This window comes from Saccopteryx bilineata, chromosome 4, assembly GCF_036850765.1.
Source record: "Saccopteryx bilineata isolate mSacBil1 chromosome 4, mSacBil1_pri_phased_curated, whole genome shotgun sequence".
NCBI lineage: Eukaryota > Metazoa > Chordata > Mammalia > Chiroptera > Emballonuridae > Saccopteryx > Saccopteryx bilineata.
In genome coordinates, this window is record NC_089493.1 from 145,768,372 (window position 1) to 145,788,968 (window position 20,597).

The 20,597-nt window shown below is 40.5% G+C and overlaps 1 protein-coding gene across 6 annotated transcripts in view; it reads left to right on the plus strand.

Moving 5' to 3' along the window:
• The window catches only part of AMPH (amphiphysin), a 328,049-nt gene that overhangs the window by 177,727 nt on the left and 129,725 nt on the right, over positions 1–20,597 (plus strand). For all 6 annotated transcript variants that reach the window (XM_066272141.1, XM_066272140.1, XM_066272144.1 and 3 more), the window contains exon 3: positions 18,097–18,151. In XM_066272141.1, the coding sequence (XP_066128238.1) occupies positions 18,097–18,151 (55 nt within the window). The remainder of the gene's footprint in view (positions 1–18,096; positions 18,152–20,597) is intronic.

The following is a 20,597-nucleotide window of genomic DNA, read 5'->3' on the forward strand; positions in this document are numbered from 1 at the left end:
CCAGTGTGAGGTGATATCTCATTGTGATTTTAATTTGCATTTCTCTAATGATTAATGATGTTGAGCATTTTTTCATATGCCTATTGGCCATCTGTATATCCTCTTTGGAGAAGTGTCTATTCATTTCTTTTGCCCATTTTTTGATTGGATTGTTTGTCTTTCTGGTGTTGAGATTTACAAGTTCTTTATAAATTTTGGTTATTAACCCCTTATCAGACATACTGTCAAATATGTTCTCCCATTGTGTAGTTTGTCTTTTTATTCTGTTCTTATTGTCTTTGGCCGTGCAAAAGCTTTTTAATTTGATGTAGTCCCATTTGTTTATCCTGTCTTTTATTTCACTTGCCCATGGAGATAAATCAGCAAATATATCGCTGTGAGAGATGTCAGAGAGCTTACTGCCTATGTTTTCTTCTAAGATGCTTATGGTTTCACGCCTTACATTTAAGTCTTTTATCCATTTTGAGTTTATTTTTGTGAATGGTGCAAGTTGGTGGTCTAGTTTCATTTTTTTACAGGTTGTTGTCCGATTTTCCCAACACCATTTGTTGAAGAGGCTGTCTTTACTCCATTGTATTTCCTTACCTCCTTTGTCAAATATCAGTTGTCCATAGAACTGTGGGTTTATTTCTGGGTTCCCTGTTCTGTTCCATTGATCTATATGCCTGTTCTTATGCCAGTACCAGGCTGTTTTGAGTACAATGGCCTTGTAGTATAGCTTGATATCAGGAAGTGTGATACCTCCCCATTTATTCTTCTTTTTTAAGATTGCTGAGGCTATTCGTGTTTTCTTTTGGTTCCATATAAATTTTTGGAATATGTGATCTATATCTTTGAAGTATGTCATTGGTATTTTAATTGGTATTGAATTGAATTTATAGATTGCTTTGGATAATAGAGACATTTTAATGATGTTTATTCTTCCTAACCATGAGCACGGTATATGCTTCCACTTGTTTGTATCTTCCTTGATTTCTTTTATCAATGCTTTGTAATTTTTCGAGTACAAGTCTTTAGTCTCCTTGGTTAAGTTTATTCCTAGGTACTTTATTTTTTTGGTTGTAATTGTGAAGGGGATTGTTTCCTTAATTTCTCTTTCTGACTGTTCATTGTTGGTGTATAAAAATGCCTGATTTCTGAGTATTGATTTTATATCCTGCCACTTTGCTGAATTCATTTATCAGGTCCAGAAGCTTTTTGACTGAGACTTTAGGGTTTTCTATATACAATATCATATCATCTGCAAATAATGATAGTTTTACTTCTTCTTTTCCCACTTGAATTCCTTTTATTTCCTCTTTTGTCTGATAGCTGTGGCTAGGACTTCCAGGACCATGTTAAATAAGAGTGGTGAAAGGGGGCACCCCTGCCTTGTTCCTGATCTTAAGGGGATTGCTTTTAATTTTTGCCCATTGAGTATGATGTTGGCTGTGGGTTTCTCATAGATGGCTTTTATCATGCTGAGGTATGTTCCCTGTATTCCCACTTTGCTGAGAGTTTTGATCATGAATGGGTGCTGGATTTTATCAAATGCTTTTTCTGCATCTATTGAAATTATCATATGGTTTTTCTCGTTCTTTTGGTTTATGTGATGAATCACATTGATTGATTTACGAATATTGTACCATCCTTGCCTCCCCAGAATAAATCCCACTTGATCATGGTGTATGATTTTTTCCATATATTGTTGGATCCGGTTTGCTAATATTTTGTTGAAGATTTTAGCATCTATATTCATCAGAGATATTGGCCTATAATTTTCTTTCTTTGTGTTGTCTTTGCCTGGTTTTGGAATCAGAATTATGCTCGCTTCATAAAAGGAGCTTGGAAGTCTTTCTTCCTCTTGAATTTTTTGAAATAGTTTAAGAAGGATAGGAGTTAGTTCTTCTTTGAATATTTGGTAAAATTCTGTTGTGAAGCCATCGCGCCCTGGACTTTTCTTTGTTGGGAGTTTTTTCATAACTGTTTCGATCTCCTTTGTTGTAATCGGTCTGTTTAGGTTTTCTGCTTCTTCCAGATTGATTTTTGGAAGATTGTATGTTTCAAGGAATTTGTCCATTTCATCTAGGTTGTCTAGTTTTTTGGCATACAGTTCTTAATAGTATTTTCTTATAATATTTTGTATTTCTGTTATGTCAGTTGTTATTTCTCCTCTCTCATTTCTAATTTTATTTATTTGAGTCCTCTCTCTCTTTTTCTTGGTGAGTCTAGTTAAAGGTTCATCAATCTTGTTTACCTTTTCAAAGAACCAGCTCCTAGTTTCATTGATCTTCTGTATTGTTTCTTTAGCCTCTATGATATTTATTTCTGCTCTGATCTTTATTATTTCCTTCCTTCTACTACATTTGGGCTTTACTTGCTGTTCTTTTTCTAATTCTTTTAGATGCAGGGTTAAGTTGTTTATTTGAGCTTTTTCTAGCTTCTGAAAGTGTGCCTGTAGTGCTATGAACTTCCCTCTCAGCACTGCTTTCGCTGTGTCCCATAAACTTTGAGTTGTTGTATGCTCATTGTCATTTGTTTCTAGGATTTTTTTTATTTCTTCTTTGATCTCATTCTTAATCCATTCATTATTTAACAATCTGCTATTTAGTTTCCATGTGTTTGAGAATTTTTGAGCTTTTCTGTTGTGATTCATTTCTAGTTTCATGCCGTTGTGATCGGAGAAAGTGCTTGATACGATTTCAGTCTTCTTAAATTTGTTGAGGCTGCTTTTGTGCCCTAACATGTGGTCTATCCTAGAGAATGTACCATGAGCACTTGAAAAGAATGTATATTCTGCTGCTTTAGGGTGAAAGGTTCTGAAGATATCTATTAAATTGAGTTGATCTAGTGTTTCCAATAAGTCTTCTGTTTCTTTGTTAATTTTTTTTCTTGAGGATCTATCTAGTGATGTTAGTGGGGTATTGAAATCCTCTACTATTATAGTATTGCTGTTGATCTCGCCCTTTAAATCCATCAAAGTCTGCTTTATATATTTAGGTGCTCCTATATTAGGTGCATAGATATTTATGATAGTTATACCTTCCTGTTGGATTACTCCCTTTATCATTATGTAGTGGCCTTCTTTATCTCTTACTATATCCTTTGTTTTAAAGTCCAATTTGTCTGATATAAGTATTGCGACCCCAGCTTTTTTTTTCATTTCCGTTTGCATGAAACGTTTTTTTCCATCCTTTTACCTTCAATCTGTGTGTGTCTTTTGTTCTAAGGTGTGTCTCTTGTAGACAACATATGTATGGGTCCTGTTTTCTTATCCGCACAGCTACCCTATGTCTTTTGATTGGGTCATTTAATCCATTTACATTTAAGGTTATTATTGATATGTAGTTGTTTATTGCCATTTTCTTCTTTAAAGGTGTATTCCTTTTTTTTTTTTTTTTTTTTGCTGTATTCTTTTCCCACTTTGATCTGTTTACACCAGGCCCCTTAATATTTCCTGCAGCATTGGTTTGGTTGTAATGAATTCCTTGAGTTGTTTTTTGTCTGGGAAGCTTTTTATTTCTCCTTCGATTTTAAACGATAGCCTTGCTGGATAAAGTAGTCTTGGTTGTAGGTTCTTGTTCTGCATTACTTTGAATATTTCTTGCCATTCCCTTCTGGCCTCAAGTGTTTCTGTTGAGAAGTCAGATGTCATCCTTATGGGGGCTCCTTTGTAGGTGATAACTTTTTTTTCTCTTGCAGCTTTTAATATTTTCTCTTTATCGCTTAGCTTTGGTATTTTAATTATGATGTGTCTTGGTGTAGGTTTCTTTGGGTTTCTCTTTAATGGAGTCCTCTGTGCTTCTTGGATTTGTGAGAGTTTCTCTTGCATTAATTTAGGGAAGTTTTCAGCTATGATATGATTGAACAAAGTCTCTATCCCTTGTTCTTTTTCTTCTTCTTCAGGAACCCCTATGATGCGGATGTTATTTCTCTTCATGTTGTCACAGAGCTCTCTAAGAGTTTCCTCTGACTTTTTGAGTCTTTTTTCTCTTTTCTTCTCTGCTTTCATGCCTTCATTCCAGTTGTCCTCTAACTCGCTGATTCGATCCTCTGCTCTATTTATCCTGTTTTTAATTCCTTCCATTGTGGTCTTTATTTCTGATATTGTATTTGTCGTCTCCAACTGATTCTTTTTTATACTTGCTATTTCTTTATTTAGGTGTTCGTGATGACCATCCATTGTTGTTCTAAGATCCCTAAGCATCCTTACAATCATTATTTTAAACTCTGCATTCGGTAGTTTGGTTATTTCCATATCACTCAGTTCATCTCCTGAAGGTCTCTCTTGTGGTTTCATTTGGATTGCACTTCTTTGTCTTTTCATTGTGCCTGGGTGTTTGAGTGTTTTCTTTGTAGAAGTGGTTGAGTCTAGGCTTGGTGTTGTCTGCCTCCAGTTTTCAGTTGTGTTATTTCTAGTCTTCTTAAGTTGGTATCAGCTGTTATCTGTAATCCACTTTCGGATTTGGGCAGCTTTGAAGTCTTGATTTGTTTGTTTTCTTAACAGGTGATAGTCTTGTTTACTGATCTCAGCAGGGGGCTTCCTTGAAACTGTATCCAGGAATGTGGTGGGTATAACCTGAGACTCTGAAGGCCTCTTTAGCCAGCTAGACTCACTGGGGGCAGGGTGTTTTCTCAGCTTCAGTAGGGGGAGGTGTATCTCAGATCTCCATGGAGACCTGAGTTACTGCCCCTCCTCCCCACTTCTTGTTTTCAGCTGTGTCTTGTTGCGCTGATTGGAGCTGGAGAGATGTCCGGAGGTCTCTGATCCGGAAGCACTTCAGCTCTGTTTTGTGAAAGGTTCAGTCCCTCCCTCAGTTATGGCCACCTCCAGCACGATGAGTCAGCCCTTTTAGCTCCTCTCCTGCATTCCTTATCCCCTCACAGTCTGTCCCTCTCCCTGTCCTCTCCACCTGGGAGATAAGCTGGTCCTTTCTAAGCACCTCACTCCCTGGTCGCCAGGCAAGTGGCTGTGAGCAGTAGTTTCTGCTCCCCTCCCTCCGAGATCCTCTCTGGGCTCTCAGCCCCACCCCACCCCCTCCAGTCTGGCCAGCAGAGGAGGTTCAGGGGCTCCCTACCAGGACTCCTGTGATTTCCTCTTTGTTCCTTGGTTTTTGAGAGCCGTTCTTGCAGTTCAGAGTTGGTTTTTCATGCTGATTTTTCCTAAATTGATTTGTATTCCAGTTTGGTGGTGAGAGCAGGGCATCTCTGCATCCATCTACTCCGCTGCCATCTTTTTTCTCCCCGCTCCTTGATTTTTGAAAGCTGTTCTTGTAGTCCAGATTTGATTTTTCACGCTGATTGTTCATAAATTAGTTTATAATCCAGTTCAGTGGTGTGAGCTGGGAGTCTGTGTGTCTGCCTACTCCGCTGCCATCTTCAGGTCTCCCCATATATACATTTTTACATGTCTCTTAGTTTTTTATCTATCCATGATGAAACCCAAAATGACTCTAGCTTGTTCTCCAGGACAGCTGGGAAGCAGGGAACTAGGGAGACTGCCTTTTCTTCAGCCCTGCAAGAGTGTGACACCCAAGGGAGGGGTGGGTGAGAACCCTTCAACAGGAAGGAAAAGCAGGCCTACTGCCTCAGGCTGTTGTGGGAAGAAAGTGGAGCCTGGGGCACTGTCTGGGCCAAATAAGCTGCAGCTCCTGACACTGATAAATGATTCTGTTGAAAAAAATAAGTGGAGAACCTGTAACATCAGAGTAATGCTATTATACTGTAGGCCAGGGCAAGGAATTGTGCAGGTGACAAATGCTTCTTGGCTCTTTGTCCTGAGAGGAATATGAGATGGGAGTCAGACAACTTAATGGTAACAGACTCACCACTTGCTCTTGTGTTGCTCCAGGCCCTGAGAAGAGTGGGACCAGGAGTGAGAATAGAAAATTTTTCTTACCTTGTAGAGGTAAGCAGGGAAGATACAGCATGTAGTCCCAAGGATGAAAGATTTTGAGTCTCTTTCTACACACGTGCACATGCACACACGCATGGACTACTCAAGGCTGCATTACCAAAATGGTAATTTTCAGAGGAATTTGGAACAAACTTCAGTGAAATGGGAGCTGTGCTATAAGAATTTATTTCAAATTAAAAACATCTTGTGATTCACAGAGAATAATAATGTTAAGAAACTGTTGGGCAGATAAAATGTATTATGCTCACTTTGTTAAAGATAACACGAGGAGGCCATCGCCCAGGTGATATTAATGTGTTTTGGGGTGGGCTAAAGGCAGGCAGAATCCTTTAGCCTGGGGCTTGGTTTTGGGATTAAGCCTTTCCTACCCTTTTTGATGTAGGGCAGTACAATCCTATCATGCCTCAGAGGGTGACTTTGTATTAGAGACTTCCCTGTTTTGTATATTGGATTAAGGGTTTGGATTTCTACACTATAAAATGGGGACGGAATGAGAGTTTGGCTCTTGGTTTCTGAGATTATCATTAGAAGAGAGAGCAGAGGAGAGCAGAGAAAGGCCACGTGGAGGAGGCCAGGAGAAGCAGCCAAGATGGCGGAGTGCTGAGTGAGATGCCAGTTTGTGTAGAGTTTGTATCTGGGATAAGGAAAGGAGATGGGGAACAGAGGTGAATAAGTCTGGTGAGCTAGAAACCTTTGATTCTAGGAAACTCGGATAAGTCAGTAGCTTTGTGAGCACTGAATGTGACTGGGTTTTGGAGCCCAGTGTGTATTTTTACTTGCCCACCGGGTGCAAAGCTAGAATTAAAGACTATGGCCCACCAGTTTTTGGCTCCGCTGTTTCTTTGCCGACTGTCCGAATCCAATGCGAACCTGCATGGACCAGAAGGCTGCTGTGATAGTGGCCCTGGCCCTGCCTCCTGGCTTTACAGAAACCTTTATTTTGAAATAGGTTTTCTGCTAAACTACTCTGTGCCATATTCTATGTCAAAATTTTTCTCGAGAGACTCTTACCTTTTGATTCATGCAGAATTTAGATTAAATTTAATATTGTTATTACCAAATGACTTATGAACCTTAATACTCATGGGGAAAATGAAGAATTTTAATAATTAGAAAGCAAACATTTATTTAAATTGACCTTGTTTATCCACTTAAATTACACTTATCTTTTTAAGCCTGTTGGGCAGATAAAATATATTATGCTCACTTTGTTAAAGATGGCGCTGCTCACATGGAAGCTCGTCGCCCAGGTGATATTAATGTGTGTTGGGGGTGGGCTGTGGGCAGGCAGAATCCTTGTAGTCTGGGGCTTGATTTTAGGACTAAGCCTTTCCCACCTTTTTTTTTCTTCTTCTTCTTTTTGTATTTTTCTGAAGCCAGAAACGGGGAGGCAGTCAGACAGACTCCAGCATGTGCCCAACCGGGATCCACTCGGCATGCCCATCAGGGGGCGATGCTCTGCCTATCCAGGGTGTCACTCTGTTGCGACCAGAGCCACTCTAGCGCCTGAGGCTGAGGCCACAGAGCTATCCTCAGCGCCCGGGCCATCTTTGCTCCAATGGAGCCCCGGCTGCGGGGGGGGGGGGAAAGAGAGAGAGGAAGGAGAGGGGGAGGGGTGGAGAAGTGGATGGGCGCTTCTCCTGTGTGCCCTGGCTGGGAATTGAACCCGGGACTCCTGCACGCCAGGCCGACGCTCTACCACTAAGCCAACCAGCCAGGGCCCTTTCACACCCTTTTTGATGTGGGGTGGTGCAATCCCATCATGCCTCAGATAAGTGACTTTGTATTAGAGAATTTCTTATTTTGTATATTGGATTAAAGGTTTTGATTTCTGCACTATAAAGTGGGGCAGACCGGGAGCTTGCTCTCTCAGTTCCTGAGATTAGCATTAGAGGAGAGAGCAGACAGAAGAGAAGAGAAGAGAGAGGCCACGTGGAGGAGGCCAGGAGAAGCAGCCAAGATGGTGGAGTGCTGAAGGAAAAGCCAGTTTGTGCAGAGTTTGTGCAGGGAGAAGGAAGGAGTTGGGGAACAGAGGTGAATCAGTCTGGTGAACTAGAACCCCTTGATTCTAGGAAACTCGGATAAGTCAGTAGCTTTGTGAGCACTGAATGAATGGGTTTTGGAGCACACTGTGTGTTTTTACTTGCCCACTGGGTGCAAGCTAGGATTAAAGATGATGGTGCACCAGTTCTTGGCTCTGTTGTTTCATTACCGACTGTCCAAATCCAATGCGAACCTGCATATGAATGGCCATGATGGTGGCTCCTGGCCTTACAAAGCCATTATTGTATAATTTGAACTTTTTTATCTTTTGTCTCTTATCTCTAAAGAAAATCTCTTCTTGGGATTCTTATTTCATTTTCACAAATGTTTATTATTTCCCTTAGGCTAGATGAATCATTCTCTTTTTTTGTTCTGGAAGAACCAATGACTTATTGTGGGCATAATTTGACATGTTTTATTCCTTAAATATTGAGGAAAAGAATAGCCTTCTCCACTACTGCTTTGCTATTTCCAGGTACAATTGTTCTGGACAATTGTTGAGTCATAACCATACCATGATTGGCTTTGTATTACTTTGTGAGGGAAAAGCATCCTTTTGGGTGATAAGTGAGTCCTGCCTTAGCTCAGTGCCTATCACACTTTCTCCCAAAGGACCGTGAACAGTGGCAGGGCACAGCCCCTGCAGCAGCTGGAAGTCAATGTCTGTGAAGTCGTTTTTCATCTCTGTGCAGTTTTCCTTTCTGCATCATGACAGATGGCGTAGTGGTTATAAAATAATAGTTTCTCCCTGACTTGCTCTCCTCCACCTTCAATCATTTGATGTTCCACAGAGATGCTTTAGGTTTATTCCCTGGCTATCTGTGCCCTCGACAAACCCTTAAGGTCTACACTTAAGCACTTTGAGAAATGTGGCCTCGGGGATTCCAAACCTATTTAAATCCTAATTGTACCTGTAGGGCTTTAAGCTTCAAGTTGTCCTGGGTCTAGATATGTCCAGATAAATCATATATTAATTGCAGATATTACTCTCTCTACATTGTCATTTGTTGTAACAAATGGTTCTGGGTTTTGCTGTCCTCTCTCAGAACCATGCTATCTCTTTCCAGCACTTGACCAGCACTGGGGCTTTAATTTGCTAAATCATCCACTTTGTATTTAATCTTTCTGATTTGATTTCCTTTCTGAAATATTTTTATAAATGCTTTTAGTGCTCTTCTGCTTACTAATTTCATCGGCTTTTTTCCTATTAGACTTTAGCCTTCTCCATCTTTCCACATTTCCACTCTTGATGGTGAACCCTTGTATCAGGCTGTTTGGGTAGGTTACGCTGCAGTAGCAACCCTTCCTGGCTACAGCAACAGATGTTTATTTCTCACTTATGAAAGTTGAACGGTAGATATACTTCATGTTCCCTTTACTCTCTGATCCAGGATGGGGAAGCCACCCCTACGTGGGATAGTACAGTGCTCATATACAGCAAAAAGAGATGATGAGACTATGGAATGGCATTTGCATCTGCTCAGAAGTGGCGCTTCACTTACACTCACATTTCAAGTCCCACAGCCAAGCTTGATGTTAAATTAGGCAGGAAGTGTAATCTTTCCCCCAAAGAGATCTGGTAGAAAGATGCAGTGTCAATGTGAGAAGAATATTTCGGAGCCATAGCTTTACAGATTTATATGTACTCAGAAACTAGCAGTGCCCATCACATGAGAGGTATTTAGTAGAAGAAGGACCTACTTCTTTCCTCCCTAGCATCTTACTTTTTGTGATGTTGAGGACCTTGGCCCAACACTGTTCTGGATCCTGTTTGGCCTTTTCCGCTGCCCAGGTGTTTCTCATCAGCATTTCTCTTCATTTCCCTCACCTGTTCCCTGTAGACCAGTGGTCCCCAACCTTTTTTGGACCACGGACCGGTTTAATGTCAGAAAATATTTTCACAGACCGGCCTTTAGGGTGGGATGGATAATTGTATCATATGACTGAGACAAGCATCAAGAGTGAGTCTTAGACAGATGTAACAGAGGGAATCTTGTCATTTTAAAAAAATAAAACATCATTCAGACTTAAATATAAATAAAATGGAAATAATGTAAGTTATTTATTCTTTCTCTGTGGACCGGTACCAAATGGCCCACGGACTGGTACCGGTCCATGGTCCGGCAGTTGGGGACCACAGCTGTAAACAGTCGTCCACTCCACTCCAGTGTCTGGGAGTCCAGCACGGGGTTTGCTATGTTTTCAGTAGCTCCTGGCAGTGTACCTTCACACTACATTTCTGAATGACTAAGCAAAACAAGGGCATTCTACAGTTTTGATTTTAAGACATGCTGAGACATGAGAAAGGCAATCAGTTTCTTAGAATTCTGATGATTACTGTCTAGCATTCTGAATAGAACCATTCTGCTTGAAATTTATTATGTGCCTGTTGGGCAAACATGTATGTTAGGCTTGCTCATCTTGTAGTTTGCCTGATTGGTGCATGAGTACAGGGCAGCACCATGTGTGTATAGCCTATGTAAGGCTGTGGGTACTTGTCCTCAGGGCAGCAGATTGCAGATTGCGGATTGCCTACCTCTTGGAAGGGACCATTGTTTGCTATTGTTTACTTTAAGGGGATTTTCCCCCAGTCTGTTTGGTTTGAGAGTCCTGAGAGAGAGTGGGAAGTGGTTGTCTCTGCCTGTTTGCTCGTCCACTGTTGCAAGACTTTAATATAAACGGAGCGGCCCACCATTTTTTGGTTACGCAGTTCCTTTACTGACTGCTCAAATTCAATGTGAACCTGCATGGCCACGGCCATGGTCCTTACATCTGGTACAGCTGGCAAGATTTGGATTAGATTGGTATGGAGCCTCTGCCACCTTAAAGGGTGTGAGAGAGGAGTGGTCGTTATCCTACAGCATATGGTTCCACATGGCTGTCCTTTTGGGGGCTGTTGGCTGTGTGTTTTTTACAACCCAGTGAGAGGCAATTGAGAGCTCTGTGTAAGATGCGGCCTGAGGTTAAGAGCTCTAGGATGAACTGAAACCATCACTGGAGAAGGATCTGCAGATCCAAGAACTTCAGGTCAGGCTTCAGGCTGAGAACCAGTGACGGTGTGAACTAGAGTGAGTTGAGAGGCCGACCGGGTTCGAGAGCTGCAGTGTGAGATGCAGGCCGAGCACCAATGGCGCCTGGAACTGGAGCGATCTCTGGGCAAGGAGTTACAGGTGTATGAGCTCCAGTTTACCCTGGAGCGGAATGTAGGCACCAACAGTTGGTGGAGAAACAACTGCGGGTTCAAGAGCTCCAGAGTCAGCTTCAGGCCGAGAGCCAGCAGCTGAAATGGTCGCTGAAGGAGCAGCAGCATTTGTGCAGGTGGAGTGGCTCTGAGTTGGTGAGAGCAGGCGTTTCCAACTCCTTCTGAGGACGATGGGGCTTGGGCTGAAGCTACCTTCTGCAGACTCAGAGCCTAGCTGGTGATCACCCAGAAGGTAAAAAACCCAGGCAGAGCTGATGGAGTTGGGGGCACAATTGAGGCAGAAACCAACTGAGCCTCTGGTAGTGTTGCTGTAGTTGTGGGATGTAGGTGTATATGACATCATGCTCCCTGGAACAGAAATGGAAAAATTGGCTGCCATTACCATATACTTCTTCTTAAGGCAGCATCTTAAGAACTTCCATGACAACAGGGATTGGGGGGAGGCGAGGCCCCATGTGAAATTGGCAAGCCATTGGTCCCCTTCTAATTTGCAGCAGGTGTTGGCATTAGAAGATAATAGGTGTTTTTGTTTGTTTGTTTTGCAGTGGCATCAGCAGCAGCTAAGAGAACTGTCAAGGCAGCACAGGCCTTGAATATGTTTGACCTTTCCAGGCCCTGTAAGCTTGCTGAGGGGTCTGAATGGGGCTTGTGGTAATGGACAGAGCACTTATGGAAAGGCACTGAGGTCTGTTAATAAAGAGCTGTGTGTTTAGTTGCCTGTCATGGACCTTTACCTTGGTGATTTGCACAGACAGCGGGGCTGTCTATCATGGACTGATCATTGAGTGGTGTATTAATTCTTGGAATGCAACCAGAGAGGGGCACTGGCTCCCTTGTTGAATGGCCATACCTCTTTTGGACAATATGAAAGACCCTGATGAGGGGGACAGCTCCAGTGGAGGCCCTCCTGCACAAGGAAGCTGCTTTTGTCCAGTTGGAGAGACACACTAAGGATACTTTACAGTTTCCAGGGGTTGGATAGGGGGCTAGAGAAGGGCCTTGAGTTAGGGCTTTGGGCAGAGTGCTCCGGAAGTCACTGTGAAGGATATCTTTGTAATTACTGTAATTGTATAACTTGCGCTGTTGCTGTATTCTGTTTGTTTATGTAATAATGTACCTCATTCCTCACACAGGGACCATCAGGAAGATACTTGTTGTGTAGATTGTGAAGCAAGCAACCTTAAGGGGTGGAATGTTGGGCAAAAAAGTGCGTAACAAGTGTGTTAGGCTTGCTTGCCTTGTACTTTGCCTGTTTGGTGCATGAGCTGTGGGTGCTTGTCCTCAAGGAGGCAGACTGCAAATTGGGAATTGTCTACCTGCTTGGGAGGGGCCATTGTTTGCTATTGTTTACTGGAGAAGGGGTTTTTCCCCCAGTCTGTTTGGTTTGAGAGTCCTGAGAGAGAGAGAGAGAGCGAAGCGGTTTTCCCTGCCTGCTTGCTCGTCCACTGTTGCAAGACTTTAATATAAATGAAATGGCCCACCATTTTTGGCTCCCCAATTTCTTTACCACCTGCCCGAAAACAGTGTGAACCTGCATGGGCATGGCCATGGCCACTGGCCTTACACTGCCAGAAAATGAATTAACCCTAAGCTTTTATCTGATAGGACCCAGTTTTACAGAGCTGACAAAAATAGCTTGAGTTTAAAGAAGATAAAGCAAACCTCACCTGAGCTTTATGTGCCTTTCATAAAAGTGTCACTTTTCCTGTAGTGTACAGACAGGAAAGTGTGCTTCTACAGTATCCTTGTGGAGTCCAGCATAATCTTAAACACTTCTTTTCACAGTTTCCTTGTATCATCTCTGTGCATCTTAACATGTGATCACTATTTTGTCTTCTTCGCTTTGTACTCCAAACACTTTGCATGGCTGTTACAAAGCAAAATGTAATCTATTTTGCAATTTTCTATTTAGATATTTCAGTTTCCCTCCTAGATTGTAATACACTGATGAAAGAAGGTATTTGTCTCTTCACTTCTCCCCCACCCCTTTTGGATAATACTAACAAATGGTTGTTGATTTATATATGACTATTATAGATAATATATTATTTATTTTTAATTTGCTTTATTGATTTTAGAAAGAGAGAGAGAAGAATTGATCTGTTTCTGTACGTGCTCTGATCAGGGATCAAACTGGCAACCTCTGGGTATGAGATGATGCTCTAACCAACTGAGCTATCTGCTCAGGGCACTATATTATGAACTATCAAGTTAGAGTTATAATTTAGATATTATAGTATTACTTATCAAGGTGGAGTCAGTGTGCTAGCTCTCTGCAATTTTACTAAATAACTATCCAGTTAAATTGCATACATTGTTATATTTTCAGGTGCAATGTCAGAGTACACTGTGTGGAAGCCCAGCTATATGCCCCTAGCCCCTCTTTTTCTAATCCCACTAGTTTTAGTTACAACTGCCAGCAAGGGTAGCTTTTTGCCTGAGCATTTGTTCTGGTTACTGGGGACCTCTCTGCCCTTGTGTGGAAATACAGGGGGAATTCATGTTTCCCAGGAGCAGTCCTCAAACTGTTAGGAGCTGATAGATAAATGCCCCAGCTTTCTTGCCCCTCGGTTAGGATATCTATAGGGTGTGACACTATCTCCCAGAGTTCTCCAGTGGGACTGGGCCAGTTACCCACCACAATAACTTGCTGGAAACGACACCCTGTGATGGCTCTCATCCCTTCCCTGACTCACTTCTCTATGTCCTAGCTGTCATTGCCTGGGTTAATTTCACATTATATTAGTTGCAATCTAGTTCTAGTTTCAGAGTCTGAATTTCTAAGGGCAACCCAAACCAAAGCTAGGATTCATAGGTCAAAATTACATTTAACAATTTATATATTTTGATAATGTCCAATAGAAAATGCATTTAAGTCTTTAATCCATTTTGATTTTATTTTTGTGTATAGTGTAAGAAGGTGGTATATTTCTTTTTTCTTTTTTTCTTTTTTGCATGTATCTGCCCAATTTTGCCAATACCATTTTTTGAATAGACTGACTTTACCCATTTGTATGTTCTTGCTTCCCTTGTGGAATATTAATTGACCATAAAGGCATGGTTTTATTTCTGGGCTCTCAATTCTGTTCCATTGGTCTATATGTCTGTTTTTATGCCAGTACCAGGCTGTTTTCATTATTATGGCCTAGAAGTATAGTTTAATATCAGGTAGTATGATTCCTCCAATTCTGTTCTTTCTCAAAATTGCTGTTGCTATTTGGAGTCTTTTGTGGTTCTGTATACATTTTTGGAATATTTGTTCTAGTTCTGTGCAGTACACCATTGGCATCTTGATAGAAATTACATTGAATATATATAGATTGCTTTGAGCAATATGGACATTTTAATGGTGTTAATTCTTTCTATCCACCAACACAGAATATTGTGCCACTTGTTTTATCTTCTTCAATTTCTTTGTCACTGTTTTATAATTTTCTGAGTACGGGTTTTATACATCCTTGGTTAAATTTATTCTTAGATATATTTTATACTTTTTGAAGCAATTGTGAATGGGATATTTTCTTGGGTGGGATAGAGAACGTGAAAAGATGCTCAACATCACTAATCATCAGAGAAATGCTAATTAAAACCACAATGAGATATCACCTCACACCGGTCAGAATGATAGATCAACAAATAGTAGTGAGGATGCGGAGAAAAGGGAATCCTCGTGCGTTATTGGTGGGAATGCAGACTGGTGCAGCCACTGTGGAAAACAGTGTGGAATTATGGTATCTCAAAAATTTAAAAATGGAACTGCCTTATGATCCAGTGCTTTCACTTCTGGGAATTTATCTGAAGGAACCTAGAACACTAATTTGGAAGAACATGTGCCCCACCATATTCACTGCAGTGTTACAGTCGTCCCTTGCCAAGTCGCAGCTGCCTTGTCACAGTCTCACTGTATCGTGGATTTTAAAATTGTATATATCTACTTTCGTATTGCTGATTTTTTGTTATATGGTGGGATTTTGTGGTATATAGGTACTTTTATATATTTATTATTTTAAATATCTTTGTGGTAAAATAAGAATATTCTAGCCTAAAAAATAAAAACAATATAAAAATATAAAAATACTATTAAAACATATTAAAAGAATATTACTGTATATTCACTGAGTACCAATATAGAACTTTATATGTTGTTAAAATTATGTAGGTTTAAGAGTGTAGAGCCTGACCAGACTGTGGCGCAGTGGATAGAGCATCGGAATGGGATGTGGAAGACTCAGGTTCAAGACCCCGAGGTTGCCATCTTGAGCACGAGCTCATGTGGTTTAAGCAAGGCTCACCAACTTGAGCACAAGGTCGCTAGCTTGAGCAAGGGGTCACTCGCTCTGCTGTAGCTCCTGGTCAAGGCACTTATGAGAAAGCAATCTATGAACAACTAAGGTGCTGCAATGAAGAATTGATGTTTCTCATCTTTCCCTTCCTGTCTGTCCCTAATTGTCACTCTCTCTGACTCTCTCTGTCTCTGTCACACACACACACACACACACATACACACACACAGAATGTAGAAAGTGTTTAAGAGCATAGGAAGTGGTTATAAGAGTGTGGGAAAGGTTAGTAACTGTGTTGGAAAGGTTTATAAGAGTGTGGGGAGGGTTTATAAAGCCTTAAAAAATATATAAATAATAAAATAAATATAAGGTCACTACTTCGCGGATTTTTACCTACCCCGGTGGGGGGGGGGTTCTGGAACCTAACCCCTGTGATAGACGAGGGACCACTGTATTTACAATAGCCAATATTTGGAGGCAGCCCAAGTGCCAATTGGTAGATGAGGGGTTAAAAAGCTGTGGTACATTTACATAATAGAATACTCAGCCATAAAAAAGAAGGAAATCTTACTCTTTGTGACAGCATGGAGATAAACTTGGAGAGTATTATGCTGTTGGTGAAATAAGTTTGTAAATATGATATATATTGTTTGCATTGGGTGTGGGAGACAGGCTGTAAGCCGGCAAAGTCATTAACCTAAGGCTTAGTTTTTAGACTAAGCCTTTCCCACCCTTTTAATACTAAGATCTTTTCCAAAGTAAGCTTTTCCCCACACACTTGACTATTGCATGATGTGGGGTGGTGCACTCCTGTGAGGAATCTCATTTTGCCTCAGATAAGTGATTTTGTATCAGAGACTTCCTTATTTGTATATTGGATTAAAGGTTTTGATTTCTACACTACATAATGGGGCAGAGGAGCCCATGCTGGAGGAGAGCAGAGAAAGGCCACATGGAGGAGAGGAGAAGCAGTCAGGATGGCGGAGTGCAGAAGGAGAATCCAGTTTGTGCAGGGTTTGTGCAGAGAGAAGGAGATGGGGAACAGAGGTGAATAAGGCTGGTGAGGTAGAAAGCTTTGATTCTAGGAAACTTGGATAAGTCAGTAGCTTTGTGAACACTGAATGGAAAGGGAAGTTTTTCCCACTGTGTGTATTTCTCTCCTGCCGGGTGTGAGCTAAGATTAAAGTTAATGGCCCACCAGTTCTTGGCTCCGTTGTTTCATTACTGTCTGTCTGAATCTAATGCAAACCTGCATGGGCCAAGCGGTGATGGTGGCCATGGCTACTGGCTTTACATATGCTAAGTGAAATAAGCCAGTCAGAGAAAGGTAAGTACCATATGGTTTCACTCATATGTAGAATCTGATGAACAAAATTAACTAGAAGAAAAATAAAGACAGACTCACAGAGAGCAGGCTGACAGCTGTCAGCGGTGTGTGTGTGGGGGAGCTGAGTGAGGAGGGATTGAAAAAAAGAAAAAAAATCATGGACACAGATAAAAGTGTGGTGATTGCTGAGGGAAGGTGGTGTGCGGGGAGGTACAGGAGGGTATAATGGAGATAAATGGTGATGGATGGAGACTTGATTTAGTATGGTGAACACACAATACAGTGTATGGTTGATGTGTTGTAGAATTATGCAACTGAAACCAGTATAATTTTGTTAACCAGTGTTACCCCAATAAATTCAATAAAAAGAGAAAAAAAGAAATAAAATGCACACCACATACGTAATTCAAATATTTCTAGTTGTTTTTATTTTAAAACATAAAAAGAAACAGGTGAAATTAATTTTAATAATACAATTGTGTAACTGTATTCAAAATATTATTATTTTAACATGCAATGTTATAAAGCATATTGTGGGGAAAACGGCTGTGTTAGGCTTGCTCATGGGTTTACCTGCTGCAAGCACTTCGCCTGATTGATGTGTCGGCTTGTGGCAGCAGCCCGTGTGTGGTCTACATACGGCTGTGGGTGCTTTTTCTCGGGGTGATTCTCCCAGATCATTCTCCTGCCACGGTGAGGTGCGGTTTTCCTTGCTCCCTTGCCCTTAGTGCAAATAGCACATTTTCTTTTTTTATTAGCTCTTCTCCTTTTGTTGGTTATTCACTCGCTTATTTTTGTGAGCCTCCAATAAACAGGTATGGCCCTATGCCTTCCAGCTCCGCAGTTCCTCTATTGTCTGCCCGAGTTCAGTGAGAAGTTGTCTGGCCTCAACCAGCGTTACACATATTAATGAAATATTTTTTTGTGCAAAGTCTATGAAATCAGACACAGTACATCTCCATTCAGACTAGTCATGTTGCAAGTGCTGAACAGTCACATGCAGCTAGTGGCTACCATATTGGAGAGTAGTGATCACTTTCCTACCATTATAACCCTGTGTCAAAATTTAGTCACTTGCTAGCTCTTGAATATGCAAGAGCCAGTATGGTGGGCCACAGTTTCCATTCTTAGCAAAATTGTACTTGCCTTGTCCTTTTTTTTTAAAGCTTAATAAAATTTCTGTAAATATCTAGACTGATGGGCAGTTTGTTTAGTCTATGTTCACATATCTCTGTCCTTTCAAAAATGAGCCTCTGGCAATAACAATTCTGAGACTGACTGCTTTGTGCATGTTCACATGCAAAATATAGACAAGATGCTCAGCATCAGTTTGTGTGTTTTTCAGGCAGAGGGTACCAGACTTCAGCGAGAACTCCGAGGATACTTAGCAGCTATCAAAGGTAATGTGTGTGCATTGTTTACAGCATGTTACTAAGCACAGGTGGTTTCTGGAATTCATGAGTGACAGGATTGAATGTTAATTACAAAGTCATTTGACTCTCTGGCAAGATGGTATTTGATTTCAGGTGTTCCAATCCACCCACTCCCAAATTCCCATTGAAGTGATCATCAGAGTATACAAGGAAAAAACTATGTCTGCCTTGATGCCAGAAATGAGGAATAAGTGCCTCCCACATGCTAGCGATGTTAGAGCAAACCTGAGACCTTGTTTGAGAAAAGCTGCAGGGTTTTACCTGAGGGAGACCATGTCCCAAGAGGGCATTTCAGAATCACACTTAAGCCCTCTTGCTGAAAGGGGCCAGACGTGTGACAGACTTGTATGGAGAATTATCTGGAATCATGGCCCTGGACTGCCTATGATTTGTGGGGACCAGCCATGCTTGCAGTCCTGCCACTGTATGGGGACAGAGAGAGCCTGGCTTTGTTTCTGTCATAGCCATAAAAGGCAAAGAAGTTAGAACAGTGGTGTAGGGAAGAGAGAATGAGTAATCAGAGAATAGTAAATAAAACCAAAAGATAATGACATTTTTCTTCTAAATGTTTAAAGACTTTAAAAAAACATGCTACTGAGCACTGGTAAAACTGTAGGGAGCAAAACCCTTTCATACACTGCTGGTAGGACAGCCTTCCAGGAGAGCAAAAGCCTTTAAATGCATTGTTTGTATGATATGCCTTTTGATGCAGTGGTTCCATGTCTAATAATTTATTCTAGGAATTTCAATGTAGATGTATGAAATTGATTACAAAGAGAGTGATAAATAATAAAATAATGAAAATCTTAATAAAAAGTCATAAAATTAGTGAAATTGATTTATAAATGCTATTTTATTTGTCCATGCAGTTGAAATACAATATTATATTAGTTTCAGGTGTACAACCCAGTGATTAGACATTTACATAACTTGCCACGTGATCATCTGGATAGATCTAGTACCCATCTGGCACCATACATAGTCGTCACTGTATTATTGACTATATTCCCTATTCTGTACTTGACATCAGTGGTTTTCAACATTTTTACACTTGGGGACCCACGAATATAGGAGAATTATTTCAGGATCAGGGTAGTTAACTCTTTCGAAGAAATGGAATAAAATTTCTGGCTGACTGACACTGGTCTGTGGACTGACGGTTGAAAATCACTGCTTTGCATCCCTTTTACTTCCAATTGTACCTCTGCATCCCTGCACCTTTCTACCCGTTTCCCTTGACTCCTCCTACCTTCTGCCAATATCAAAATGTCCTCTATCTCTATGAGTCTGTTTCTATTCTGATTGTTCATTTATTTTTTTTATGATCCACATATAAGTTAAATCATGTTGTCATTCTCTTTTTTTTACTTAGCCCAATACTCTTTACCCGTTTCCCTCGACTCCTCCTACCTTCTGCCAACATCAAAATGTCCTCTATCTCTATGAGTCTGTTTCTATTCTGATTGTTCATTTATTTTTTTTTATGATCCACATATAAGTTAAATCATATGTTATTTGTTTGTCATTCTCTTTTTTTACTTAGCCCAATACTCTTTAGGTCCATCTATGTTGTTGCAGATGGCAAGAATTTATTATTTTGTAAGCTGCTATTCCATTGTATATATGTATCACTTTTTGTTTACCCATTCATCTGTTGATGGGCACTTAAGTTGCTTCCATATCTTGGTTATTGTAAGAAATGCTACAATGAACATATAGGTGTATATGTTCTTTGGTTTAGTGTTCTGGGTTTCTCATGGTAAATACCCAGAACTGGAATTGCTGGATCCTTCTTTGTCTCTTGTTAGAGCCTTTGTTTTAAAGTCTGTTTTGTCTGGTATGAGTATCCCTACCCCAGCTTTTTTTGTTTTGTTTCCATTTTCATGAAATATCTTTTTCCATCTCTTTATTTTCAGTCTTTCATTCTGAAGCGAGTCTCTTGTAGACAGCATATGTAATGGTCTTGTTTTCTTATTAATTCAGTCAATATATGTCTTTTGATTAGAGCATTTAATTCATTTAATTATTGATATATATGCATTTATTGCCATTTTATTATTCATATTTTTTCTTCTCCTTTCTTCTTTTTTCTTCTTAAAGAAGATCCTTTAACATTTCTTGTAATTCTGTTTTGGTGGTGATGAACACCTTTAACTTTTTCTTTGTTTGTTTAATTTTTGGTATGGGAATCTCTTTATTTGTTCTTTTATTCTAAATGCTAGCATTGTTGGGTAGAGTAACTTCAACCATAGATCCTTCCTTTTCATCACTTTGATTATTTTGTGCTAACTCCTTCTGGCCTGCAAAGCTTCTGCTGAGAAATCAGCTGACAGTCCTATGGGAGCTTCTTGTAGGTAACATTTTTTCTTGCTGCTTTTAAGATTTCTGCTGGCATTTAATTATGATGTGTCTT